Consider the following 13,175-nt stretch of genomic DNA (forward strand, 5'->3'; position numbering starts at 1 on the left):
CTGCAAAATATACTTTATTGAGCTTAACACGATTTGGAAAATTGCGTTTCCAATTTCGGAAACTCGTGGCAATGATTTTTGCAAGTGATGCAGAGCAATTTTTCCAGATGTTCCTCGAGGAAGCCGCTAAGGATTACTCGTATTTGTTTCATTTATCAATGAGATTGATTCAATAAGCTAGAATGTTTACGGGTCATGAGCATTATTCTTCCATAATTGGTATTAGTTTCCTCGCTGAAGGGGCTGACTGTTGATCTGATCGCAACCTTTGCAATTATTATTATAGCCTGAACAGTAACTACAAATTTGGAAACCGTTTGTGATTCAGATAATGGTATTGTAGATTATGTTTTGGATTGGTGTGCCGTAGATTAGTGGGTAACCGGTTGCGACGAATGCTCCTCACCATCTTCCGCGCAAGGTTTTCTATGGTGTACCATCTAATAACAGTACTGACACGTAGGAATTTGCCCTTGATAGGTGCATAGCGTGGTTTGCGTCATTTTAGTTCCGCAAGGTAGCATAGAGATAGGCATTTTTAATAAACTAGATGCAAGTGTGTCAGTCGCTATTTTATAATCTTTTATATATTCGGAAATCTTAATTTCACCGCTATCACTTTCAATTAGGTGTTCTAAGTTGTTCTACAAAACGAATTATTCCGCTTGGGTAAACGTGTTGAATGTAGGGCCTTAGCGAAAAAATTGGGACCCGAGGGATCCAACATATGTGCCCCTACCATTGTTGATTATTCTACTATCACTCGATTTTTAAGCTCCGTGAGCTCCGAAGGCCTCTTTTCTTGGCTAGCACGAGCTTGAGGTACGGAGGCTTTAGGGTCGGCTCAATGTCACTCTATCCTAATCAGAGGACAAACACGGTCCTTTCACTTTTTTCAATAATTTATTGTAACTTACAATGTTGTGTGTGTGAGTAGGTGTGGACTAGGTCGGCCGGCGAACGGTGGGAAGAAGCGGGAAACGGTTGGTTGCTGTTGCAATGGCAACTACGACGGGATGCTGCTACGATGGTCTGCTACTGGGTTGGCGATGTTGCACGTGGGCTGTTGGATGGATTGGTCTGCTGCGATTATCGATGCCATTTTCTGGCGAGCACGTCGATAGGTGATCACTGCTGTTTCTAACTGTGCTTTCCGACGAGGGCACTCTGGCACCTCGGGGCTGGATTCAGCTACTGACTGACGATTGGGTGATCTAGGTGGAACCTCGTGGCAGGTTCGAAGTGCTAGTGGGCGCTTTGAACGTGCTTTCAGCGATGATGGTGCCACTATCGACGATGGGCCGTTAAAGGGACACCACGCTCGGACTATAAGCCACTGCGATGGCTTTAGGAGCTAATATAATGGGTCCTGCAACCGGATTATATTGACGCGGGAGGGAAATCTTATATACTTGCTGCTACTGGGAAAGCTCTTATTTTCATTTCATACCTGATTCCTTCTCGGTGATTATTTATTAACCCACTTTCTATCACTCCTCTATTTGCTTTACTATACTTTTTTGTTTGTTTTAACCTTAAGGTCATTCGCCTCTTCGAATTAGAAAAATCTCTTATGAAAAATTTCTAAGCCTATGTGCGGGGTCGAGACTCGAAACCAGGTGCGCTGCGTACAAGGCAATCGAAAAGATTTTGTATGCGGATTTAACTTGCTACATTAGTTAGCTAATGCTGCTAACTAGTAAACTTATTTTGGAAGCTGAATTAAATTTTCACTTCGGATTCAACCAAGCAAAGTTTAGTAATTTAGATGCACGTATGCTTCTTAGAATCATTGGCAGCTGCAGGTTTGTGAGCTGAGAGAACTTCTCTTCATGCTCCCCTTGACATATAAAATTCAAAACAAAACTATCAACACTATATTTGTCATGAAATGGGCTTATTTTGCACGCAATTTGCTGCAATTTGCTGAAAATTGAACAAATTATATGGAAGACAGCTGCAATGACCGCACGAAACGTGTCCTTCCGTTTTACCCCAGTTCCCACATACCTTTGGGTTGAAGTTAATCTTTACTTTACATGTCGGAAAAAGGTTGAGTGCGGTATATCAAAAGTAATATTTTTTATCAAGAGGTTATATACAAAGTTGGAACTCAAAACACAAAAAATTATTGAATATTCTGAAAGTACATACTTTTGAAAATATCTGTGCGAAATTTCATCCAGATCGGAGCACTAGATTTCAAACTACAGCCCTTCGCATCACGCTGGTTCTTCCGCGAATAAAGTTAACACAAAACATTAAACGCAATTATCTCGGAACTAAGTTGTTTAAAAAGTATCGTAGCGGTGAACGTGATATCGCAAAAACTACTCATCCGATTTGCATATTTTTTTTTTAATTGTTTGTATTTACATTCTCGTGTACTTGAACGGTTCCTTCTTCATCCAAAAAAATTTGATTCTTTGCCATGAATTCTTGTTTAAAATTTTTTGGTTAACACGTTTTTTGCAGGATTTTTTTTTTATTTGGAAACCGATTCGTTCAAGTACACCACAATACATTTTTCCTCAATAATCTTTTAACTTTTTTGATTTCAGTTGAGCGGTTCGGCTTGGAGAGCGTTCACCGCAAACCTCTGCCTACAAAACTCGCTACGGGGGATGAGCCATAACTCCGCCAACCTTCAATATTTTTTTTAATTCAACTTGTTTTTTTCGAAATTTGATAGCACTACCAACGAGCTGTATTTGGCATTTTCGAAAAAAAAATTGCATAAAACGCTTTGAAAAACTCACGAACTTAGCTCACTTTTTCGCCACACCTTTATATACAACCCCTTAAGAAAATTGAATTAATTGATAACAGGTAGTTAAAAATGAAACGCGTCAACCCGTTATTTCTCAATTATTTCGTGTTTGCAGTTAAATGTGATTCTAAATTTTGGAATCAGACTGAGCGCGGCTGATCAAAAGTAGTGTGTTTAACGTAAAAAGTTCAAAGAATCGATTGTAGATAGCTAGGTTAATCGCCCGGCACCAGGGGTGCCAACCTTCCAGATTTATCTGGATTCTTCCAGATTTTTAAGTGTCGTCCAGACATACAGATTTATGTTTTTCTGATCCAAATTTCAGAAAATTTGTCCAGATTTATCCAAACAATTTGAAAAATAACAAAATGAGATACAAGAATGCACCTTTTCGAGCTATGATTTTGAAAACAAAACTTTTTAGAATAGCTGGAAACACTAAATCGCAAAGTTTTTGTTCACTAAAAGCGAATAAATTTTGTTGAGTTTGCATCAGCTGGAAATTTCATTAATCCAAGATGTTGAAAGCTCACAGCCTCAAATTCAATCCTCAAGTTTTTCAAAAAAATTAGGCCATCCAGACAATTCCAGACTTTTTCGAAAAAAAATACAGACTTCCTGGAAAAACACTTGGCATCCCTGCCCGGAAGTGCGAAATCGTCTTACCCTCAATTTTCCCATAACTGATGTTTGCAGTTGAGCATGACTATATATCTCGAAGGGAGACTGATTGTGGCTAATGGAAAATAGTATTAATTATGATGATGATGATGATATAGGAACCCACCATCAGTACATGGAATACTCCGGTGGCTGAAGATGCTTTTAACAGTATGGATAAAATTATGTTATCAACTGACATCCACATTAACGCTGTATAAAGGGCAAAAATGGGACGGATCCATAAACAGAGTCATTTATGCGCGATCCGAAGGGACAGAGAATCTCCTTCCAACGAAAAGATCCAGCCAGTTGCATAACTCAATTTTCAATACATGTTAAGTCACTACCTGATGGTTTGTGTGAGAAGGGCAATGGAAAATAGTATTAAAAAATCCAAGAAATAAATTATCGATAGTAAGAATGACCTCACGAAACAAGCCAGATTTAATTTAACACTTGAGTTATGGGAAAAAAATGGAGTAAAACGGGAATACATGTTTCGTGCAGTCATTCTAACTATATTCGATCGATTTCCTAAACTATTTAACACAAAAAATACTTTTGTTACGCATCTTTCTGTCCTTTCTGAAATGATAAGTAAGGTATAACTCCACATCTGTATTTTGGGAACAATAAGGGGAAAACGGGTAAACATACATTTCGTTCAGTCATTCTCACTATCTTCAATCGATTCCCCGAAAAATTTTACATAAGAATTACTACTTTTGATCATCCGCATTCAGCCTCTTTCCTAGAAGCACACTGCCCATGATCACGTATTTGTCCGATTTTCTTTAGGATTTCTTATCTTTATGGGACTGATTTGCGATCATAGGCAGTACAGCCATGTTTAACTTTATACTTAAGTTACTGGACGAATTAACCTAAAACGGGTACAGTGTATGGCAGATACAGTTATTCAAACAGGGTTGCTATGAGTAATAATAAAATCCACTTGAACCTGTTGGTGATTGAAAACTTCGAGAGGCTCGTCGAGCTTAATTCTCAAACCCGATTTATGTCCTTGTACTTCGACTACATGGCACAGAGCATCAATCCTTCTTCGTACAATCCCAACCGTGGCCGTTCCCTAGATACTTCCGATTCTACTGTGTTCTTCCATGAAGGAAGAGATTCGTGGAATTCCGGACCATATACGCCAGTAAGTGATCCCCAATATATTTTGTAATAAATTCAGTGAAGTCGACTGTGACAAAATGTTCTACACTGACGATCAAATTTCGACGATTCCACTGGCTTCGGTACCTTGAATGATAATATCACCGCTTTATGAAAGCTGAATTATCCTGATTCAGTTCACATCGCAGAATTAGCTGCTATTCAGTATACCCTGGGGATCATCGACACATTGCCCACAGATCACTACTTCATCATTTCGGGAAGTCTCAGCTCTATCGAGGCACTTCGTGCGGTGAAGCATAAAAAGCAATTCCTGTATTTTCTGGGTAAGATATAGGAGTCTTTGTGTGCGTTATCTGAAAAATATTGCCAGATTACCTTTGTTTGGGTCCCCTCACATTGCTCTATCCCGGGCAATGAAAAGGCCGACTCTTTAGCACATTAGAGGGTGACATCTACAAAAGACCAATTTGCTTCAACGAATTTTTCAGTTTCTGTCGTCAGAGGACACTCAGCAGTTGGCAAACCTGGTAGAGCAATGGGGAACTTGGATGATGGCTACATTCCATTATCCCGAAGGTATTAACGAAGCCTTGGTTCAGGGGGATGGATGTGGGTCAGGATTTCATTCGTGTAATGTCGCGGCTCATCTCTAATCATTACACGTTGGATGCGCATTTGCGGTGTATTGGGCTTGCAGAGAGTAGTCTGTGCGCTTGTGATGGAAGCTATCACGACATCGAGCACGTTGTCTGGGCGTGCGCCGGATATTGTGACGCCAGGTCTCAGTTAAAGATTCCCTTCGGGCCCGAGGTAGACCACCCAATGTCTCAGTTCGAGATATGCTGGCAAAACGCGATCTCCCCTATATCTCCCTGTCGCGGCGCAACGTAAATCGGGGACGCTCCCTTTCAAATATCAGGGAAATTGACAGGCTGCTCTGCACTTACATCTAAGTAGTATAAAATTTGTACGTTAGAGTAGGTAGACGGTGCAATACTTCACAGTGTCTTGCATCAGATGAAATGTAAATGATCTGTAGAAAAAAATCATTGTACTCTTAGTTCGACCACCGCCATGCGCGGTGGGTTTGTTTCGGTCACAAATTGAAATAAATCGATTTCCTTAAGAAACCGTTTCGAATTAATTACGCGAAGTGTCCTTGAGTCGCCTAGAATTGTACCTAGCATATTTCGCTATTCTTCGCCATTGCTGCATCGTAAATCGGAACAAAGGAGTATCTAACAATAATCCTAGCGTTATACCTGAATCAACCAAAACATAACGTAGGACCTATCACTGGTATAATGGTGCCATGACCAGGATGACCAGGAACCCCCAATAGGACTGCGCATCTGGCATAACAACGATCACCCGATGTCACAAGTTTATGCATTCGTCATTTCTTAAATGAATCAGCCATCGAACCAACCCGCCGCAATTCAACAAATGCTGCACAACAGCCATTTTGTAACCGTATTACTTTCATTTGCCGAGTTACCTTCCATATCAACTTTAATCGCAATCACTTTGGCAGCAACCTAATAGGAACGCAGGTCTCGGACTCTACGAAGTCAGGCTTGGGTCGTCTCGTGCGTATCTGCGAGCAACCACCATAATCCAGGTCGTCTCCTAGTGGCAATTATTTCTCACCGGAATCATCTCAATCGTAATCCAATGGACTTGTATCACGAAGCAGTTTCGTCACCATACTTACCATCATCATTATTTATAGGAATCCAGTGCAAGCAATCTTCCAGCAATCGCATAAGTTTTTGGATTTGGCAAGAATCCTGGAAGCCTATATCATCCCGTAAAAGGCATGCATTAAGTGCATCAGAATGTATGTAGTAATCGGTTCCAGAAAAGAAAACAACATCTTAGCGAGTGAACCAAAACATATTATCAGCACAAGTGAATGGCGTACCCAACTTCCGTGTCACAATGTTGAAGTTTCAAATCTCGCAACCTTTCTGCAGCGGTTGGATGATCGTTTATTTAAAACCGTTGGTTTTGGCCGGGGAGTATGTTGCGGCGCAACGTAAATCGGGGACGCTCCCTTTCGAATATCAGGGAAATTGACAGGCTACTTTGCACTTACATCAAAGTAGCATAAAATATGTACGTTAGTGTAGGTAGACGGTGCAATACTTCACAGTGTCTTGCATCAGATGAAATGTAAATGATCTGTAGAAAAAATTCATTGTACTCTTAGTTCGACCACCGCCATGCGCGGTGGGTTTGTTTCGGTCACAAATTGAAATAAATCGATTTCCTTAAAAATCCGTTTCGAATTAATTACGCGAAGTGTCCTTGAGTCGCCTAGAATTGTACCTAGCATATTTCGCTATTCTTCGCCATTGCTGCATCGTAAAGCGGAACAAAGGAGTATCTAACAATAATCCTAGCGTTATACCTGAATCAACCAAAACATAACGTAGGACCTATCACTGGCGCGATCACTCCCTTATTTGCATCTTTATAAAAACGATAAACATCCCAATTTAGCCCCTCTATTTTATTTCTCGTTTCCAGAAGCTTCCTATCCTACCTTAGGGACCATTCATAAATTACGTAACGCAAAAATAGCCCAAAATTGACTCCCCCTCCCCCTATGTAACAAATTGTCACAAAATTTTCCATCCCCCCTCCCCTGTTACGTAACAAATTCTAAGAAAAAAAATTTCTTCGATGAAAACATGTTACGTAACAATCTAGTTAACACCCCCTCCCCTCTATGTCACAACTGGTCACAACATGTCGTACCCCCTCCCCCCCCTAAAAGCGTTACGTAATTTATGGATGGTCCCTTATAGACCCGTCCAATGCCACTATTCCTGCCACTGAAGCGAGAGTGACTCGAGGTCCGATAACTCTTGAAGGATTTCCCGCGGGTCCGAAGAATACCATTCGCCAACCCGGTACTCGACGACCTACTAGACGGCACTAATTTGTGTCGCTGATCTCCCGTTTGTCCGAAAGTTGCAAGTTTTGCTCTTCTTCCCCTGTCATCTTACACGCCTTCTCTCTCCTGTCCTTGATACAACTGCTGCTAATAAGTCACCCTGACCAAGCGTAAGTCCCCGTTAAAAAAACGAATTTGTATTCTGTATTTTAGTTCTAAGAAAGCTGTAATCCCCCTTTTGTATACCAAACTATATTTTTAGTTTTAAGATAACTGTAGAATATTTCGCAAAAAAAACTATTACTCCCCTTCTTGTATATCAAACTGGATTCCTTGTTTTAAAAATTTTCATAAAAAAATCTTGTATATCGAACTGTATTTCTAGTCTTAAAATAGCTGTACAATTCTTCCTCTTAATATAAAAAATATCTGAACATTTTAACCTCCTAGTTTTAAGAAATTAAAATGTAAAAGCAAAAGAATTTGGCACCGCCGAGCTAACGCATTTGTGTCTATCAAATAAATGAACTGAATAAAAAAATAAAGTTTTATTTGTTCACCAGTGACAAAATCGGGCCATACTTCCAGATTACTTTCAACAATCAATGTTTACTGGAAACAGATCCCTTATTTGATGGACACGTGTTATTTTTATCTACCACACGCAATGAAACACATCATCCTGCTCAACGCATTGCTGTTTTATAATGGCAAATAATGTATGATTTGGCTGGAACAATCGCTCTGTTGTATACCTACTATTAAATTAGTCCATTTATTTTAAATGGAAGAAGTGAACTGCAAGACAGGAAAGTTCTGTACCTTGAAATACTGCCCCAATGCACCATTATCGGTACTGTCCACATGTATTCCAGTAGGGTGGTCTAAAAATCAGATACCCCCGTTCTAGGAAAGGAGTAAAGGTATTGTCGTCATATGTTCGAACTCTAACTAGGCAGAGAGATTTGTCATAGCATACTTTGTTTTGTCAATATTTATGTTTTAAACACGTTGGCATTATTGAAATTGTGAATAAAAATACAACTGGTAGTTGTTGGTACGCGATTCGAGCCATCGCCATTTTTGTTTTATTGACAGTAACAGTTTTTTCTGCTACAACGACCGGAACGTCGCATACCAAATTTAATCAAACCACCCTAGAGTCTCCCCATTTGTAATCTACAGAAGCTTTTTGTGTACTTTGTAATTACTTTTATACATTCATGATGCAGTGCATCGCCACCAATGGCCTTTACCTAGTGTCCAATTACGTGGTTGACAATATAGTGAAAGTATGGTGGACCGCTTTGCGAGATTCATTTTCCATTCGGAAAGTGAAAAGTTTTTCCATTCAATATTTCCCTCAAGTAAACCGGTTATTTACGAGCCTGCGGGAAGCTGTGACAAAATGCTAACTAATTGCTACATAAATAAATGCATCGTCGAATGCTCACCTCCCGTCGGGGACAGGGTGCTACCCTGTTTCATCAGCGCACCGTACACGAACCACACGCAATGGGGCAGCGCATACCGTGCCTGTTCCGTGTCCTTGGTCATTTTGTAGCGTAGCACCAAAAGGGCGTAGATGATCGGACCGACGGCTAGCAGCGACACCAGAATTAGAATCCACACATCTCGCTGGAAGGGAGCCAGCAATCCAGCACCACTGGCCGATTCCATTGGCCGTACCATGATCATCATCCATTCGCCTTCGTCCAGTCCGGCCGAGTAGAGAATGTGCTGCCGAGCGTCGGCCAGGATGGGTAGAAAGGCAACGGCCACATCTGCCTTCTCCTGGGCCAACAACTCGATAATACTGCCCTGCATATCTGCGCTGGAACCGAGGATGTTGTGTTCCGGCATCACAAGCGTATAGTTGAATTTGTACTTCTCCATGATGAACTCGAACAGGGTGAAGGCCACTCCCCGGCCGATCAGGGTTCCGTTGATGCGTTCGGTGTAGCTTAGGGGCCAATCCTGGATAGGGCAATAGATAATAGAGAATGGTAGTGAAATTTAGGCTACCAATTGCCTATCTATATTATTTTTTTTTACTTTTTAACGACATTCAATTAGCGAGAGATTACTGGGTAGCGAAAGTGATGAAAAGTAGAGCCATAGTACTGAAGTGAGAGCAAGGATGTGCAATATACAGATTGGAAAACTAGAAGTGGCAGGGAAAATTAGAAACAGGCCTTAAATCTTCCGGGGTAATCTTTTGTCTTCTGCTGTCAGGAGTCTTAGGCAGCATAATTACGAATCATTTAAGTCTACCAACATTTCTGATTCGTAGCTATGCTGCCTAAGCTAGACTTCTGCGAACAGAAGACAGAAGATTAGCTCGTAAGATTTTAAGCCTGTTTCTAATGACTCTGTCGCTTCTAGTTTTCCGATCTGTATATTTCACATCCTTGAGAGCCATTGCATTGTGGCTCTAAACTTTAATTACTTTCCCTATTCAGAAATCTCTAGTTAATTGAATGTCGTTAAAAATCAAAAAAAGAAAGTGTGACTACATATTAGTCGAAATAAAAAAGGGGAAAAATATATTATTAATGATACCGATCTGTTCTATATTAGTGGTTCATTTAGTTTCACAGTTAAGCTATATGTCATGTGATTCAAACACTCGCAGACCATCGATTGATTCAAGGAAGAGCAAACATGGATCGAAAAAGCAAAATAACACAGAGTAGGCTGCAATTCAGGCTACAAGTAGCATTTGAATGTCAAACAGAAATCAAAACATCCCACGCGTGTTGATTGTCCGGATGGTTCTAATAGTATTTTCGTTTTTACTTAGTGCAAAAAAAGAGATAGTGTTATTAAATCCAAATTTGAATGAGTATAGAATGGACTACACTACCCATGATCGCATATTTGTCCAGTTTTTTATGGAATTTCCTATCTTTATGGGACTGACTTGCGATCATAGGCAGTACACCGGTGTAGTACATTGTCAAAAACGAAAATGCCACAACATCAACCTTTTCGGCTGGTGCGACCTGATCAGAAGGTAACAAGTTATGTAAAAATTCTTTGTGAGGAGCTTATTCCCTGTTTTAGGTTGGCAATAATGCAAGAAACAGGATTTTAAAAATTCTCTTAGTTTTTTATGTTTCGTGGAAATGCCTTATTTTTTAACAAAAGTACCATTTTTTTATGATTTGCATAAATAATTATTGTATTGTATAGATTTTCGGGAATATAATTGAGTTCTGGGTATCAAACACTCAGAGTAGCACAGGGAACACTCTGACATTATCTGTCTAAGCAAGGTATGTCCTGCAAGATTCAAATCAAGAACATGTTCTCTGATCTCAGGGTAATAATTGTTAAAATGATTTCGTAGAGATTACATTGTTTATGGTTACTGGAACAACTTTAGCCACCTTTGTGACAACTTCAAAATCAAGTCCACACAAGAGCTTCCTCCGGAGGAAGAGTACGCGTTTTTGGCTGGCTTGATTCTCGTTAGCGCAATTCAAGAACAGACGAAACCAGACGCGAACACCCACGGACGGTCTCTTAACCCATGGTGGGACAAAGAGTGCTCATAATTATACGCGGAGAAGGCTTTCGCATGTAAAGAATCCCAGAAGGTTGAAACGCCCGACAACTGGAAGATGTACCCGAAACAAAAATAAAAGCTTAATGAAAACGTAGCATACTCCAACAGCTAGATATTCGATTTTGTCAAAAAAGTCTGAATACCTATCGCGTTGTGTGCCCTCACGATACCGAATCACCGATTTCAATGGTGGAATTTTCACTTGTCATGCAGCAATAACAACACTCCAGGGTTGGATAGAACCTAATTTGAAATGTTGAACAGTATACCTGACTCGCGAAAAGGCGTTTGTTGATTTTATTCAGCAATTTCTTGGCGAGTAACATTGTCCCTCAAGATTTGAGGCAAGTGTTAGTGATCACTGTTCCAAAACCGGGAAAAACCAGCCTCCGACCACAATTCGTATTGGCCGATTGCAATACTGTCCTGTTCGAGAAAATCATCCTGTTCCGCCTCGACACTTGGGTTGGAACAAATGGCTTTCAGTCAGATACACAATTTCTTTTCCGTGTTACTTTCAACGGAAATTCAAATGACCTATGCTAACAAAGAGCAGATGGGATCAGTGTTCTTGGATATTAGGGGTGCTTTTGACTTAGTTTCAATACACGTTTTCATGCAGTTTTCGTATGGGGATTTATCGACATCACGATTTAGCTACATGGGTTTACCTCATGTCATACTCCACAACTTTTATGTGAATGACATTGACGAATGTCTTGTTAATTCCTGTAAGATAAGGCAACTGACGGATGGATATAAATGTATACTTCGACATATCCATGAAGGATTTAAGGAAACCCGGATATTAGGCGCTTGTCATATGCAGACGACCTAAAAGTCTTCAACAGAATTAAGAAATTTTTCGTAAAAAATTGCAATTCTGGCATTTTATGAGTAAAAACGTTTTTAATCCACCTAGCAGTGTGATGAGACATTTCTTATAACTCTTAGAAATCTTCCTTCGGATATTACATCGATCGAATCAGCATGGGACAACGTCATTGCTTTGTGAATAAAAAGTGCTTAATCCAATGCATTATTAATAGAAATACTCAATTAGCTTAAGGGACTATATATGTTGTGCTAGGTCAAAGACTAGACTACACTACTTAACGCGAAAAATTTTATTTCTTAGTGCATTTGGATTAATAATAATTCAAGTATATTTCATTCGTACAGCTTAAGTGTATTCGATCAGCATCGAATATTACATATTGAAACAAACCGCCGTGCTTATCAGGTCATTTTTTGTGTAGCAGGGGTAGTAGGTGAACGAATCCAATTGAAATTATTTGAGAAGACTTGAAGAAAGAAGATATAAAACTGAGACCGAAAACCGAACTAATAACTGGAACTGTTTTAAATCTTTATGGGACAATCTCAATCTTGAAAAAAAAATCAAGATTGAGATTGTCCTTTTCGGTTGGGTGTGGTAAAAAATCTGGACCGATGAAGAAAATTTAAATTTTGGACATATAGTCACATTTCATGAATGGAACAAGCTTCTAGTTTAATTCTGCCATTATTGCAACTTTTCTAAAGTAGACATTTGGATGTAGTGGATGCTTATTAATATATCGAAGCACTCAATACACAAAAAATCGAAAATAATTTTGTATATGCCTTTTTGCGACGGTTTTTTGAGTGACAGTGTATTTATTCATAAATAGACTTTTGTAGTATGTATTAGTACAATCAAAGTAGGATAGGCAAAGTGGAAATGAATCACGTGGACTCAATGAACATAAATGATAAACCTTCGTTGCGCTTTTCATCGATTCGCGTAAATTTGTTGGTAAGAAAGTTATATTGTTATCATGGACGCATACAATTGCAAACAAAATATTTGTCTCAAGCATTGAACTCAGTGAACGGTGTACAGTTGTACAATGTTTGAACCAAACAGCTGCATGAGTGCATCATATCCGCACACGAATGGAAGGCACGTACGAAGAAAAATTATTTAACGCTATTGATGACGGGTGGAGCGAAAGAGACAACTAGTACCATGACGCTATGTTAACAGTGTTTGCAAGGGAAAGAATGATGTTTGATGGAACAAGCTCAGTCGCCTGTTGAACAGCACTGCGTAGCGTACCTCCAAAGCGAGTGTAGCTGAATTA

The 13,175-nt window shown here is 39.7% G+C and overlaps 1 protein-coding gene across 1 annotated transcript in view; it reads right to left on the reverse strand.

The window, feature by feature from the left end:
* LOC131688436 (glutamate receptor ionotropic, kainate 4) overlaps window positions 1-13,175 on the reverse strand; it is a 48,471-nt gene that overhangs the window by 23,126 nt on the left and 12,170 nt on the right. Inside the window, exon 2 of the mRNA XM_058972661.1 lies at window positions 8,933-9,455. Coding sequence (XP_058828644.1) covers window positions 8,933-9,455 — 523 coding nt within the window. The remainder of the gene's footprint in view (window positions 1-8,932; window positions 9,456-13,175) is intronic.

Source organism: Topomyia yanbarensis, chromosome 3 (assembly GCF_030247195.1).
Source record: "Topomyia yanbarensis strain Yona2022 chromosome 3, ASM3024719v1, whole genome shotgun sequence".
In the NCBI taxonomy this organism is placed as follows: domain Eukaryota; kingdom Metazoa; phylum Arthropoda; class Insecta; order Diptera; family Culicidae; genus Topomyia; species Topomyia yanbarensis.